The sequence below is a fragment of the Anolis sagrei genome, chromosome 1 (genome assembly GCF_037176765.1).
Source record: "Anolis sagrei isolate rAnoSag1 chromosome 1, rAnoSag1.mat, whole genome shotgun sequence".
Lineage (NCBI taxonomy): Eukaryota > Metazoa > Chordata > Lepidosauria > Squamata > Dactyloidae > Anolis > Anolis sagrei.
In genome coordinates, this window is record NC_090021.1 from 143111069 (window position 1) to 143127353 (window position 16285).

Here is a 16285-nt window from a genome sequence, read left to right on the forward strand (position 1 = left end):
TAGCTCATGATAAAAAGTGTGTGAAAGATTCCACACACCAAAATAGGTTCTCCTTTTATTACTGCCCTGTCAGGAGGACAGTGTCTGCCATGTTGGTCAGAGTGCCCGGGTAATGATATTATATGTTCTTACTCTGTCATATGGACAGTGAGGGAATTAGATGGTCCTTTGGTGCTTGAATTGTTCTTTTGCTTCTGTAACAATACTTGACTCTTCCTGTTTTACTACAGTGTTTATAAGGAGAAACTGAGAGATTATCAGTTCAAACGACTGAGATATTTCTATGCAGTAGTAGAATGCGACTCTTCTGAAACAGCTAATAAGATCTATGAAGAGTGTGATGGACTCGAATTTGAAAGCAGCTGTTCTTTTGTTGACCTCAGGTATGGTGTTTTGTCATTACTACCCTGTTTCTAAAATATGTAGCTTAATATTATTTAGTAGTCTGAGGACCAGTGTTGCGTATTAGTAAGAGTATTAGGCTAGGACTAAAGGGGCTCACATTCAAATCCTTACTTAGTGGCTTTCGGCCAATGCTTCTCATACTGGTATTGGGAACAATAAAAGGTGGAAGAGATTCACATATACCACTTTTAACTTCTTAGTAGAAGAATGTGTTATAAATGTAACAAATTCATGAAGAATGTATTTAAAGAAGGGTTCTCCTTATCTTGCCCATGCTGAAATAATGGGATTAATTCGAGGTATCCTTGCAGCCCCCACACCTCAGGTGAAATGTGGACTTATTTAGATAATCCAAAGATGAATTTAAAATGCATTTTAAGAGACAATGCCATGCTGGAAAATTGATGTGTAAGTGTTGACAACACTCTTTGCCTAGATTTCCTGTTGCTTCATAACCTAAAGCTATAGAAATGAGAGGGACAGTAAGAACTCACCAAGGATAAGTTCTTCCCTTTTTAAAGCCATCTAATAATAAACATGGGATTTTCTATAGTTCTATATTTGTATCTTTAAGCTTCTTCCCATATATAGTGTAAGGCAGGATGGGCAGTGTGCAGCAGCTAGGTGCCTTCCTCCCACCCTTTGTCAGTTTTACACTTTGAGGAGGAAACCTCTTTTAGGCTTCTTAGGCTTTTTCCTGGCAAACTACATGTTACTTTTTTAATATATATTTTTATTGATTTTCTTAGAATACATCAATACCTTCAATACTCTTGTATTCCATACTCAATTCATTACATCAACTATAAATGTATATATATCTTGTATACTTTTTTTTGTTCACCTTTGTGAACCCTTTCCGAGCCACTTCAATTTACATTCTCTTTCCAAAATACCATTTCTTTTTGTGGAGGTAATTTCCCATCTACTTCTTTTAAGCAGTTCTCAATAAATTTTCCCCAACTTCATCAAAGTCATTTTCCTTCCATACCCCTTTCCTAACCCTTAACCTACATGTCAGTTTATTCTTTATTTCTAGTTTCCATAGTTACTGTATATACTCGAGTATAAGCCTAGTTTTTCAGCTCTTTTTTTAGGCTGAAAAAGTCCCGCTCGGCTTATATTCGAGACAAGGTTATTTATTATTTTACCCTGTTAGAAATACATAATAAATGTATTGTTGTTGTTGTTGTTGTTGTTACATTGATCATTCTACTTTATTATTGTTTTTTATTATGTTTATTATTTTACTCTATTATTACTGTTATTATTACATTTCCATTATTTTACTCTATTATTAGTACTAGTAGTATTATATTTATTTCTTTACTCTATTTTTATTGGAATGATATGCAAGCACATTTACATTGAAGAAGGTTAGATTAATGGTTTAATCAGAGTTCCACAGTCTTATCTTAAATTATAGTTTTATGTAAATATTCAAAACATTTAACGTACTGATGCCTCAATTAATGTAATTGTATTGTATCTATTTTTATTTTGAAATTTACCAGTAGCTGCTGCATTTCCTAACCGTGGCTTATACTCGAGTCAATATATTTTCCCAGTTTTTTGTGGTAAAATTAGGTGCCTCGGCTTATATTCGGGTTAGCTTATACTCGAGTATATACGGTATATTTATTTTACCTTTCCAATTCTTTGCTATCAGTAATCTTGCTGCAGTTGACATGTTATCTATTGCATCTTTCTCTGTTTTTTTTTTCAATTTCTTAACGTTATATAGTGAAAACTAGATGTTAATTATGGATACATTTTGAAAAATTGACCTGGGCCTTAAGCATTTGGTTAGGTAGAATATAATGGAAGTGCCTCTCATCTCACCTGGATGTGGTTAAGGATGCTAAAAACCATAAAATATAAAGGAATATTATCAAGGCAGATTGAACATTAATACAATTTATAAAAACTAAAATTGGTTGAATAAATCGCAGCCGTTTATAGTCCTCATAAGTTGCCACATAAGGCCAAAGACCTACCGTATATACTTGAGTATAGGCCGACCCAAATATAAGCCGAAGCACCTAATTTTATCACAAAAAAAACCAGAGAAAACATATTGACTCGAGTATAAGCAGAGGGTGGAAAATGTAGCTGCTACTGGTAAATTTCAAAAATAAAAATAGATATACCAATGAAATTACATTAATTGAGGCATCAGTAGGTTAAATAGTTTTGAATATTTCCATAAAACTGTCACTGTTTGCAGATACTGCAGCCAGATGGTTTTCACTTCCTGTCCCTTGCAATACAATGATTGGCACAAACTGAGGTTGAACCCAGATTTCTGAGATGCCTATGAAACACTGGAAAATCTGATAGACGGTAGTTCTACTGCCTATTGCTTTAAAGTAAGGGTGAAGAATGCGTGGCCCTTTTAAATACTTTTGGATTGTCACTCCCTTAATTTTTCATCATTTGCTACACTGGCTAAAGGGGGTGGGAGTTGTCCATCCATAGAGGGAAGGCCATACTTTTCCCACTGCGCCTCTCCCTGGATGCCCCATCATAACTGGATGAAACGGATCTCTGAAAGTGGCACATGATGGCCACTTTCAAAGCTGGATGGGCCATCCTTAATTCTAAGATGTTTTTCCCATAGCAACATGGACCTTTGGCGTGTTACAGGTCTTTCTTGGCACCTGGTACATGTTCCTTTTTAAAAGCAGATGACTTTTCACTGAGTTATGCCCCCTCTTTCTTCTTCATTGGCTTCCTGCTCTGAACTTGCTGCAGGATTGTTCCTAAGTTCGTGGGGTTAATTGATGACGATAATAGGAATCCCGTCCTTTTTTCATTGGAAATATTCTGGTGCTGGCAGGACATCCCTTGTGCAGAGTATAGGCTAACAATTTTGTCAAAGACACTCCCCATTCTCTCCATCCTAGTATTCTCACAGCTAATCCTAATTAGAGAGAAGCTGGACGTATCAGTTCTGTTCCTTTGAAGCTTTGTGATATCTTTTTCAATAATAAATCATTTCCCTTTGGCTTTTAAGATTTATTCCAGATGATGTGGCATTTGATGATGAGCCAAAGGACGTGGCCTCAGAAGTGGACGGAGCTGCTTATAAACCAAAGTTCTTCACATCTGCCGCTGTGGCAACTTCAAAGGTACCTTCACAATGTTTTTGTAGCCCTTTGGGACTTGTTTAGTTTTGTGCGTTCTTAATTTGTAAATTGTATAAGTACAACAGTGATTGCAGTGTAGATAGAAGGGGGAAACAATCCATTTGTATTGATGCAGTTGTCAAAAAGCAGAAGTGTGGTTCTCGAAAACTGTAGTGTTGAATGACTTGTGCTTGGATTTAAGTGAGTTCATAACCTCATGACAGATGTCTTGAGTGTGCATTTGACATATTGGCAAAAGATAAGAGAGCTCTAAAAGTCATTTTTTATCATCTTTTTTTGGTGCTAGATATTTCGAAAAGGCCTGTTAAACCTATATATTCCTCCAAATACATTTGGACATGAAGTGTACCTTCTAGATTTCTTGCCTTTCAAAACAGTACAGCTTAATTTCCTGTCACAAGTGCTTGATTTGTAGTTGCTGACTTCTCTAAACCATATATACTGTTTATAGGTGAAAACAATTTTTGAAGAGTTTAGAGAAAATTTAAGTTTGCTGTATGATGTTTGTCATGTCTGTGATGATGTTTTGATTTATGTGTTGCTTACCAGTGGCATTGAATGTTTGCCTTTTTGCTTGGAAGCCATCCTGAGTCCCTCTGGAGAGATAGAGCGGCCTATAAATAAAGATGATGATAATGATGATGATGATGTCTTAGCTCATTGATATTGTTGAAGAAGTCTCTGTTGTTTTTAAATGCCTATGTGTATCTTTAAAAATTGTACAGCTGATAGACTTTGAGTCTCCCTTATCTGAAATGCCTGGGAGCAGAGGTTTTTCAGGGTTTTTTTCCTGGTTTTGGAATACCTGTATTTGAATTTACCTTGTGAATCAGAGATGAAGAGGAAGGGGCTAATTTCACACTCAGCACCTGCTAAGCTTTCCTCAATTGTACCTAATAGAAGACAGAAATGGGGGAGAGAACTCCATTTTCAAAACCCCCTTGTAAAACAGCAGGCATCCAAGACACTTCTCTGGCTGTTGGCACACTTTAGATGCCCTTAACAAACTTGCCATCCCACCATATAGTCCTTTTCATTTCGTCTGGGATGGATACAGGCAATGGCCAGTGGCATCATTCCGTACTCTTCCTGGCAGCTGTTTCCAAGATATGCACCCACCATACTGTGACAGATATTTCTGTTGAACTTCTTATATTCGGGTTTTCCATCATTTGATTGTGTTATATTGAAAGTACAGGCTTTGTTTTGAGTGCTGATTCAATTAAATATCTCATGAACCTTTTATTTCACTTTTCCCTAACTTTCAAAATGTTGTAACAGAGGCATCTTTTAAAAAAATACTTCATAATCCTTCCACTGTTTTAAAAACCTTTCTAAATGGTTAATTCAAACTGATAGAATTGCACAAGATTGCTCTGAAATATTAAATACAGGATTTATGTAATGCTAGCAGTGGTTTATTGGCTAAGGTTGCAGTCTAGCCTAGTCCATAGTCCTTTGGAAATAGGTAGTACTGAACTCACTATGTTTTCTGCCTGAGTGAAAACATGGAGGACTATACTGTTAAGTGCAATATATGTTATTCAGTTATGGCATTATGAATATATCTGCTTTGATATTAAAATAAAAGCCTTCTTCCAAACCACTCCTTTTGAAGTGAAATGGTTGAATAAATGTGGCTAAGGCCTGGAGAAGACTCAGTAATTGGAGATGCTCTGGAAAGCCCCTTCTGGTCACTTAGAGTGCTATCCTAGTGACTTGCTTCTTATCCATCTCCAAAGACCACAGCTATCCTCTTCTGTAGAGTTTCCGACCTGATTGTATTGCTTTTCCAACTGTCGGTAAAATATTCAGAAATTTCAGCAAGCCCTGAACTTTGCCCGGGGGGAGGGGGGCGGAATAGGAAGAGATCAACATATACTAGTTGCTAATATCTTCTCCAGTGTTTGAGTAAAAGCTAGAGCTGCAGCAACAGCTCAACAAATTTGGGACTAAAACTCCACCCAGGCTTAATTACTGTGTTTTATTTTAATTCTGAGAAACACTTTTCTCCCATCTAAATATCTCTAAAAATGAAGTGCATCTTAGAATCATGAGGTTTTTTTTTCTGTTAGTGGTACTGAAATTAGTGTGAAACAATTGAAGAAATATGGTATATATGATGTTAAAGATGTGTATCCACAGTGTTAAATGACTAAGAAGTGTATTTTTGCTCTTAGGTAGACATCACATGGGATGAGACAGATCATGAAAGGGTGACTTCCCTGAACCGAACTTTTAAAAAAGATGAACTTCTGGACATGGACTTCCAGGCTTACTTGGCTTCATCAAGTGAGGAGGACGATGAGGAGGAGGAGGAGGGGGAACATCAGCAAGGTACTTCTGAAAAGTTTCTCTATACTTATTTATCCTATCAGGAGAAAAACAAGGGTACAGTTGTGATGTATTTGTGGGAACACACAGTTTAAAAACTTGGCAATATACTAAATGTCCTTTGACCAGTAGCTGGCCACTTGGAGTGCCTCTGGTGTTGCTATAAGAAGGTCCTCCATTGTGCATGTGGCAGGGCTCAGGTTGCATTGTAGTAGGTGGTCTGTGGTTTGCTCTTCTCCACACTCGCATGTTTTGGACTCCACTTTGTGGCCCCATTTCTTAAGGTTGGCTCTGCATCTTGTGGTGCCAGAGTGCAGTCTGTTCAGCACCTTCCAAGTTGCCCAGTCTTCTCTGTGCCCATATAGAGAGACTAGTACTGTATTTAAATACAATTGTAATGAAATGTTTTCTAGATCACCTTTTCTCCAAGGCTGTCCATTTTAATAAGAAATTTAGAATTAAATGTTCAGCAAATTAAGAGTTTGTTTCTAATTTTAAGACTCCCTTTTTCCTTAATAAAAATGGCCATCCACCAAGGAAGCAAAATATTCAGGCTAGTTTCCAACCCAGAAGATAGACACAAGACCTAGTTTGACTCACTGTGTGAGTGAGCTCACACATATTTTTATTCGACAAACTCCTTCTGATTCTTCTTTCCTTTCTTGGGTGCAACAATATTTGCAGCCAAGAAAGGTTCACTTTTGGTTCTAATAGAGCCCCATGATGTCTGAACTTCAGTGAATTTTGGTTGGCTAGTTAAATGTCAGTGACAACAAGACTATAATCCTATGCGCGCTTTAGTTGGGAGCATGTATATTGAAAATAGTGGGATAATATGAGGGGTATCTGAAAAGTAAGGTTACAAGATTAAAAAAAAAATACAAAGAATGAATATATTTTAATAAAACTTACATGGATTATAGAATAGGTATTACATTATTTTTCCACATAATCATCATTCAGTTCTATACATTTTGTCATCCTTGGGACAAGTTTTTGATGCCTGTGTCATAGAAGTCTCATGCTGCCTTTTTCAGCCAGTTCGTCACTTTGATTTTCACCCCATTGTCATCAGAAAAGTATTTTCTACTCAGTTTAGTGAACAGGTTATAGTCACTGGGTGTGAGATCAGGGCTGTGAGTGGGGTGGCTTACAACATCTCAACCAAATGAAGTCAACACTTGTGTTGCATGAGCAGTGTGCGGATGCTCAATGTCATGAGACAGACAGAAGGGAAACAGAATGAGGACACTCACCTCTAACCTTCACCACAATGCCAGTCAATGTTCTACTGACGAATGGCACTGCGCTTCCACTGGCTTCCCGCTACATGGCTTCCCGCTACATGGCCAACTTCCACTGCAAAAATTCTCCGCAAGAGCTACGTGTTTTGTAATCTTACTTTCCAGATAACCCTCATAGTTTGTTTTTTTTTTGGAGAAAAATATTGCAATTTATAGAGACAAGTCTAGGAACAAGCAAAAAAATACCAGTTGAAGTCAAAGTACGTTCTTAAAATTTAGAGGACAGGGAAAAGAAGGAGTAAAAGCCTAAAGATCTGATCAGACATACTAGCAATTGGTCTGTTGTAGGTTTTTTCGGGCTATATGGCCATGTTGTAGAGGCATTCTCTCCTGATGTTTCGCTTGCATCTATGGCAAGCATCCTCAGAGGTAGTGAGGTGGTGGCCTCACTGCCTCTGAGGATGCTTGCCATAGATGCAGACGAAACGTCAGGAGAGAATGCCTCTACAACATGGCCATATAGCCCGAAAAAACCTACAACAGCCCAGTGATTCCGGCCATGAAAGCCTTCGACAATACATTCTAGCAATTGTTTTTACAATGATTGCAGTGAATTTGAAAACTTGCCATATTTCTATTTTATTTTTTTGCGATTCATTTGAAATTTGAATTTAGCAGACACAGTTTATGTGACTACACAAGATGGATGAGCACAACAATGTGAACAGCTAGTTCTCAACATACCTATCCTAGGGTTTTCTGTCTTTTGCATACTTGTATATTTCCCTCTGTCTTCATATTGTTTTACATTCTAAAAGTTATTGCTTTCCTGGTTTTGAACTGAAACAGTTCAGGTTCATATATATTGACCATCATTGTATAGATGAGGTCTCAGAGTCCAGGCTGGAATGAGTTTGCTTTGAGCCTTTGGAAGAATTGGAAGGCTGCTCTTATAAGTTGAAGTTCTTATTGTTCATGGAAATATTTCATTTCTCTGGAAATTAAGCTCCTGAAATCATACAATTCCAGAGAAATATAATACCCTGTGGTTGTAGAGTTTCAAGCTTGCCAGTTGAATTTTTGGATAACATTTGGTATGTGTTTTATGGCTCAAGTTATTTGGCAGTGTTGTCAGTTGAAATAATGCTAGCAGCACAGACAATGAGGGAATACTAAGTTTTCTTGAAATCATAGCCCTCTTTCTTGTGTTCCTTAGGGATAGCAAAGGAGATGCAGTGTAAGGTTTATATCTCTGGTAGATGAAGAAGTATTATTTCTGGGATTTGGGGCAAAAAGAGACAAAAATGTGGTAATAGGAAAAAATATGAAGTAAATTAAGTGATGACCCTCTGTTGGCAGAATATATTTCCTGTTCTCACTGTGGATTAAAAAGTTCAATGCATAAGACAGTAAGACAATGTTCTGCAGTTGCAGTATTTATGCATAGTGTTGAATCTGATCAATGGGCTTGGATCCTAACGTTTTCTTCTGTGAGTGGGAAGGCCATTCAACGTCAACGTAGGCTGCTTCCATGTAAAAAACTGACAATAATAATAACAACAATAAGCCTGAAAAAGTTTCACAAAATAAACATGTCAAACTACTCTGGGACTTTCAAAATGAGACTGACAGAGTTTTGGAGCACAATACTCCTGATCTCACAATCGGGGGAGGGGGGGCGCAAAGTATGGATCATCGATATTGCAATCCCAGGTGATAGCAGAATTGATGAGAAGCTACTGGAAACGCTTACACGATATAAGGATTTAATGATAGGACTGCAAAGACTCTGGCACAAGCCAGTCAAGGTGGTCCCAGTGGTGATCGGCACACTGGATGCGGTTCCTAAATATCTTGGCCTGCACTTAAAAACAATCGGCTGTGACAAAATTACCATTTACCAGCTGCAAAAGGCCACCCTACTTGGATCTGCACACATTATTCACCAATAAATTACACAGTCCTAGACTCTTGTCCGATATGTCCGATGTGTGATCGAATACAAAAGCCATCATAATGCTCTTGTTTGTTGTGTACTAATCTTGTTCTGTATCAAATAATAACAGCAACAATAATTTTATTTCTTACTCACCTTTCCTTGGGGCTTGAAGTAGAGCACAACATAGTTAAAACACTTCATAAAGCATTATATAAAATGCATATATTAAATGTATTTCTATGAGACATATATATTAAAATACACAGAACGAAGTAAAATGCAGTAAACACAGGAGAGGAACTTAAAATTCATAGTTAAAAACTGACTGTGTTGGCCAGTTACATATATGTATGACTGCATTCACTTTATCTCCAATGATTCCCTTTTGTTATCTCAAATTGCACTTGCTGTCATATCTATTCTTTAGCTCCCTAAATTTTGTTTTCCTTTGGTGGTGAGAATGTGCAATGTCACTTTTGCAGAGCATAAGATTACCAAAAGATTAAGCACAACCTGGCAAAATTGCACTACCTAGAAGACTCCTCCACATTGTGCCACTCTGGAGCAGAACAAACAACTCTGCATATGTATGCTTGACCACAATGCCCTGCCTCATGCACAGACGGAGAATTGTTTAAAGCTAAAGACAATGCGGTCTCTGATGCCCATTTTTGGTCAAAAGTTATTTAACCACTTGTGTTCCCTCTATTTTTATCATTTTTATATGTATGTATGCAATGCTTTTGACATGAAATAAATAAAGACACAATTATTTGTAATTGTTTCTAAGACAGGCTTCAGGAATGTACATGCTGGCAGATAGTATGATTGTAGATAAAATAGATGGACAAAGTGGGCATAGATCTGCAGAGTTTCCAGCAGAATCTGTAGCTGAGTGACTGAACACACAAATTCCACACAAAAAGTACTATGTTCACTTTTTCCTATCTCTTGAAGAATTGGATAGCATCAGATGGGAAAGACCTCCATCGAAAATCCTTCAGAGTAGCCAGTACTGGACATATAATCTGACTGGCTCCACATAAGCCTAATTTAATTCCTTGGGCAGCAATCTCCATGCCTTTGTTTAGGTTTTTAATTAAAGGCACAATCCATTTTGTTTGCATTTTATGTTTACGTTATACTCAATCCAGTTGAGTCTTTGTGTAAAGACAGTCTGAACATCCCTCATCTGGCATTCCAAAATCATCCACGTGGGTGGCTGAGATAGTGACATGTGTGCTTTCTGATGTCAAGTCTATACAAACTTTGTGTCATGTACAAACAGTTTAAAAATATTATGTATACAGTTTCCTTCTGGCTATTTAAGATGTACTGTTTATGAAGTATTACTAATTTCATATTTAGACTTGGGTTTTATCTTTTAAGATCCCCCCCCCCTCTCTTTATATATATGGAGACATACAAACATGCAATTAATCCAAAATCTGGAAAAAAAAACCCTGAAATACATAACACTTCTGATCCCAAGCATTTAGTATAAGGGATTCTCAACCTGTTCCCTTTATTTTTCATACCGGAACCTGTCCGAGCAGTACACAATTTGTCATAAAGAAAAAAAATGTAATGCTAAATGTACCAAATGGTAGACTACTAGGGAAGTTGACAAAGTAAAGTACAGTATCCATTTGATTGTAAAGGGGAAAATTAAGTAGTGTCCGCAAACAAATGTCACGGTTAAAGAGTTTGTAGACAGAGGTCAGGACCCTATTGTATCAGATTGTTCTCAGAGGAGGCCTAGCACTTGTGGTTTGACTTTTTGTGCCACTCATATTCACAAAGTACCTAGGATCTTGTTCTGCCAGCAGAGATCCTTTCATCCTTGTGTCGGTCCCTGCTGTGCAGTGGCAAGCAGCATTAACCTGTCATTGCTCTGCCAGCAGGACTTTTTGCTCAGCCAACATCCAGCTGGATCTATGTCAAACCTAGAAAGGCCAACCTCTCACCCTCCAGAGCCCTTCACTAATTCTCTTTTCTGTTCACCCCATTCATTTCTTATATCTACATCAACTTAGAGAAGGAAGTTTTAATTTAGCATTGTTACGTTAATGTTCTGGAAGAAATCTGAATGTTCCTGTATTTTCTTTGCGGCCTCACAAACCACATGAAAAGTGCGCTCCTAACTGCAGTTGAGAAACATGGTTTAAGATGTGTGACCAGACTGGAGTTTTGCTGGTATATTTTCAACCTGGAAAGTTCTTGAATTTAATTATGTTTTCAAAAATACACTTTTAATAGAAAATACACAGCCCTTTCTTTAACATGTTCCTGATGTTTTATTCATTGCGTTGTGGAGTACATGACAGAATTCTAGCCAGTCTGTTTATTGTGGCACTAAGCACAAACAGGGGGGAAATGAATTTCAGCTGTTTGAATAAAAATGTAAAATGTGTGATCAGATGGAAAGAATGTCCTGTACTTCTTACTCTCCTCAGTATAGTTATTTAAAAGTTATAGTTATTTAAAAGGTGTTACATATAAAACACGAGACAATGTGTCGCATCCTGGTGAGCTGCGCTTATACAGACCTCCCACCCCCCAAAAGTTAAACTGAGTTTTATTTACATTTTAATTGAAGACTGTAGCTCATAGCTGCAGGTTCAATCCCTTGTAGGACTGGGAAAAGTACTAACATATAAACCCAGTATTGTCTAGATGTTGGAAGGACCGCTGGCGGCCTACTTTCTCATTTCTCCAGCTCTAAGAAGGACTATCACAAAATGTTTCCAGGCAACTCTATGGAAATGGTGGGCAGGGTGTCTTTGTGCCTCTTTCTTTGCTTCCTCAATTTCCCTCAGACACTTTCTCTCTCTCTCTGTTTTATTTCTTTCTTTCCTTCTTCCCTTGCTTTCCCTCAAACACCTTCCCTGCTCTCCTTCCCTTCCCTTCTTCATCCATTCTTTCTTTCCTTCCTTTCTTTTGCTGTCATGGATAGCTCGGAAAGTGAGGATGGGGGGATTCTGGTTTAGCGGTTGAGCTGGAGCCCAGCATTACCCAGTTGCTCCTTCAGCCAAACTTCGAAGAAGCACCTATCAAAGGATATCCTGCTTCTCAGCTTGCAGAACAAATGCAAGTGGGTTCCTCTGAGCAGGCTGAGGAAGTTAACTGTTACAAGTTTTGTTGACATACGAAGAGAGAGGTCTCAGCTGCACAGGTCCTTTGGGTTACCTGAGAAGAGAGCCAGCAACAGGTAACCCCTGATAATTTAGGATTTAAAGAGCTCAGGGGTAGCACCTTGTTGCTGGCTGCAATGGAGATGCTTGAAGCTACGACCTCGGACTCTTGCTATCTAGTTTTCACGGACTTCCCTTCAAACTTTGGCTGTCAGAGTCTGGACTCTCTTGTATTCAGCTCTCGACCTTGGACTGGACACTTGACTGTTGAATTACTAGCTGCTCCTTCAATTATTTTAAATTGTATAATGAAGTTCAATCCAGATCCATCAAGCCATGTTGGATCCTTTTTGGTACAAACAAAACATACACACATACTTTGACTTTTCTATATAGAGATGAAATCTGGGAGATCCACTGCCTATCAGACTAGAGACTGCTGAGGAAAATATAAACCTGGCCCACAAACATGTCTCTTCAGATCATCTATTTACTAACAGTGATCTCAAGGATTTCATGGGGTTTTCTTCAGCAAGGGATATTCAGAGAGGGTTTGCCATTGCTTTCTTATTAATGCTTCCTCATATTCTTCTTAGACCATCTGGTATTCACTGACAGCCCACCTTCTAACCCTGCATAGCTTCCAAGATCAGATGGGATCAGATACTTTTCTGAAGTTTGGGGAAGTTATCTCATTTAGTATTTGTTACCATGGTGTGGTGTCTGATTTTTTTAAATTTTATTTTATTTTGCTCAGGATTCTTTTGTGCCTCAAATGGTCTCATGAACCTTTAATCAGGCAGGTGGATGCTGTCCCAGGCAGGATACTTGCTCTAGCTGAAGGAATCGGTTATCTGATTTGGCACTTGTAAATATATTGTTATGCAAGGTTTATGTACTGTCTGTCTTTGTTAATTGTATAATCGGCATTGACTGTTTGCCATATATGTGTACTGAAATCTGCCCTAAGTCCCCTCAGGGAGATAGGGTGGAATAAAAATAAAGTATATTATTATATATTATTATTATTTCTCTCTACAACCAATCATATTCCTGTGATTTCTACCTTTGTATCCCAATACACGACGACTTTGCTGCTTGTCTGTCAGCCTAGTATTTAACACACACCCTTATTATTGAATGTTTTGGTTATCTGGTTCATCTGCCTAGACAAAAATACTGTCTTTTATAAGCATTTTCTGAACATTTTCTTTTTTTTCTTTAAAAGACGTTGGTGTTGCACAAACAACAGAGAAACATAAGTCTCGCCCTAAGGACGATGAATTGCAAATTGCAAAATACAGGGAACTTCTTCGGGGTATCCAGGAAAAAGAAAAAAAGCATCAAGAAACTGATATGGAAATGGAGATTAAATGGGTTCCAGGTAATTTTCAAAAACCTGAAACCAAAAACACATTTGCTGGCAAATGTAATGCTGTTTTCACTGTTTTAAGAATGTGTGATATGCTTGTTCTGTTAACTCCTGTCTCACATGGACATTGTTTGGTAGACTTCTGTGGTGAGTGTATAAACTGTCTCAACACCACAACTTTTTCTGTGCGAGGCCTCACAGATTGTCCCATGTACACATTGCATACAGTACAATATGAATGGGTTCCTGAATTAGTAAACAAAACAAATGTCCCACTTATACAGAAAATAGAAAGTAATAGAATTAAGCATATAATTGTATGAACATGTTATACTGTTCAATTTCACAGTAATCAAACAATATTGTGTGAGTTTTTGTACAGTCACTCTGAAATGATATCAATGCCATGTCTTCTTATGTTGAGTTGCATATGAATCAGCCACCCACAACTGGTTTCGGCCTTACTCCAAGCCTTCCTCTGGTGGACTGAAATTATTATATATCTCAAAATTTGCTGCAAATATATATATATTGAACATCATGTACTGAAATACATTTAAAGATACTTGCTAAGTTTTAAACAGCACTTATTATATACATCAACATGTGCTGAAAATATCCATTAAACATCATATGTTACAACACATTTAAAGTACTTACAAAGTTATAAACTTGACACTTGTTCTCCTTAGAGATACAGGCTTTTTACTTAGTGGGATCTAAATCAATTATATATATATATATATATATATATATACACACACACACACACACACACACACACACACACACACACACATGCAGCAAATTAGTTCCCCTGACTTTACAGTATTTGAATTTCTTGACACCTGAGTAATGAAGTGATGTGTATGTAGGAGCAAAGGCATACAATACATTTTCCAGCTTCAAACCATATGTTGTTTGCTCCAAATAGTTCATTTTCCCCTTCTGTTTTTCCTATTGTGGCCACTTTAGACAATAACTTTCATTCTTGGGAAACAATTTGGACAGCAGTTTCCAAGGCATTCTGATCTGTGGTGGAAGTTCATACCCTTCCTTTGTTTTATATAGAGGCCATGCTACATTTAAGTCCTACTTTTCCAGATGGAGTAGCTGGTTTCATTTTCTGGGCTGTTGGATCCTTCCACTTTTTTTACAATTTCTCCTGATGTGGAATGATCTGCTTCAACACCTAATGCTACCTCTTTAGCAAAACTGTGCAAAGTAGCTGTCACCATATAATATGTCAAAAGTATATTTCTTTTTGTGGTTCTACTGTCAGCCATCCAGTTATTTTATTTGCAATAACTTTTGTATTCTGACTTCAAACTAAAATCATGTTGAAATCATCTCATGCTATCCTGTTTGCTGGATTGTGTGCAAACAGAGAAAACTAAGCCAAAGAAAGTGTTTTATATGCTCATTTTTATTTAATTAGTTAGTTGTTGTTAACAGGAGTTATGCAAAGGCAAAATTCATTCATTCAACTAGAGTAAATGATGCAAAGTACTAACTTCAGAGCAGAAAGTTTACTGCATTTCATGACTGGATTGCTGTGAGTTTTTTGGGCTGTATGGCCATATTCCAGAAGCATTCTCTCCCAACATTCACCTGCATCTATGGCAGGCATCCTCAGAGGTCTGTTGGAAACAAGGCAAGGGAGGTTTATATATCTGTGGAAGGTACAGGGCGGGTCCTGCTTGTGGCAAGTGTGAATGTTTCAATTGGCCACCTTGATTACCATTGAATGGCCTTGCAGCTTCAAAGCCTGGCTGGTTGCTGCCTCGGGGATCCTTTTTTGGGAGGTGTTAGCTGGCTCTGATTTAGTCTTGTCTGCAATTCCCCTGTTTTTGATTGTTGCTCTTTCTTTACTGTCCTGATTTTAGAGTTTTTTAATACTCATTTTCACGTTTTCCTCCTTTGTTCTCACGGCACCAAACCATGGCATGGCATTATGTCTGAGCAAAGCATGAGAGAGAGAGAAAGAGAGAATAAGTTGAAAAGTTTGGATCCTACAACACTCCATAACCCAAGCCGCAGCTTCCACCCCACATTGTATAGCGAACACTATAAACCTTGTAATGGGTAACTTGATTTCTTTTAAAAGAAATAGCTTCACGCTCCTTTCTCATGTTCTGTGGCAGGGGAGACTGTGGTGAGGCAGTACACTACTCCACTGAATGTAATTTTCCTGTTTAGTCTTATGCAGTTGTCATTTGCTGTGGAAACAGAGGATGTTTCTTTTAACCACACATTTAACATGATATCCAGCTTCTTCTAGCTGTTGACAGGTCTGGAAATGCTAACTTAAGAGGTTAGTCCTAGCATGCAAACATGACAAAGGGGATCAAGGAGATGAAAACCTAAGTCAGTTGTTTGAGTTCTACTTCCTCTGGGAGCAAATTGAGGTAGAGAATAGCAAGCTCGTGTTCCTTTGATCTTTTGGTCCCTATAGCTACTAATACAGTAGATTGTCAGTTAATTGGCACTCAAGTGTATTTTTATATATGGCATCTAATTGTTGCCGACTTGTACGCTGCCCTGAGTTGCCTTCGGGCTAATATGGACAGGATAAAAAGTACATAAATAAATAAATAGCTTGTAAAAAAATCAAAGAAATAAATTGTGAATAAAAAATAAATTAAATTTTTATAATACAGTAAAATCAGTAAAACTGTCCCATTTAAATTTAGTTTGTCTTACTGTAT

The 16285-nt window shown here is 37.7% G+C and overlaps 1 protein-coding gene across 1 annotated transcript in view; it reads left to right on the top strand.

Moving 5' to 3' along the window:
* The window catches only part of ESF1 (ESF1 nucleolar pre-rRNA processing protein homolog), a 47228-nt gene that overhangs the window by 13185 nt on the left and 17758 nt on the right, over positions 1-16285 (top strand). Inside the window, exons 6-9 of the mRNA XM_060786045.2 lie at positions 231-383; positions 3422-3536; positions 5735-5891; positions 13434-13589. Of these exons, the coding sequence (XP_060642028.2) occupies positions 231-383; positions 3422-3536; positions 5735-5891; positions 13434-13589 (581 nt within the window). The remainder of the gene's footprint in view (positions 1-230; positions 384-3421; positions 3537-5734; positions 5892-13433; positions 13590-16285) is intronic.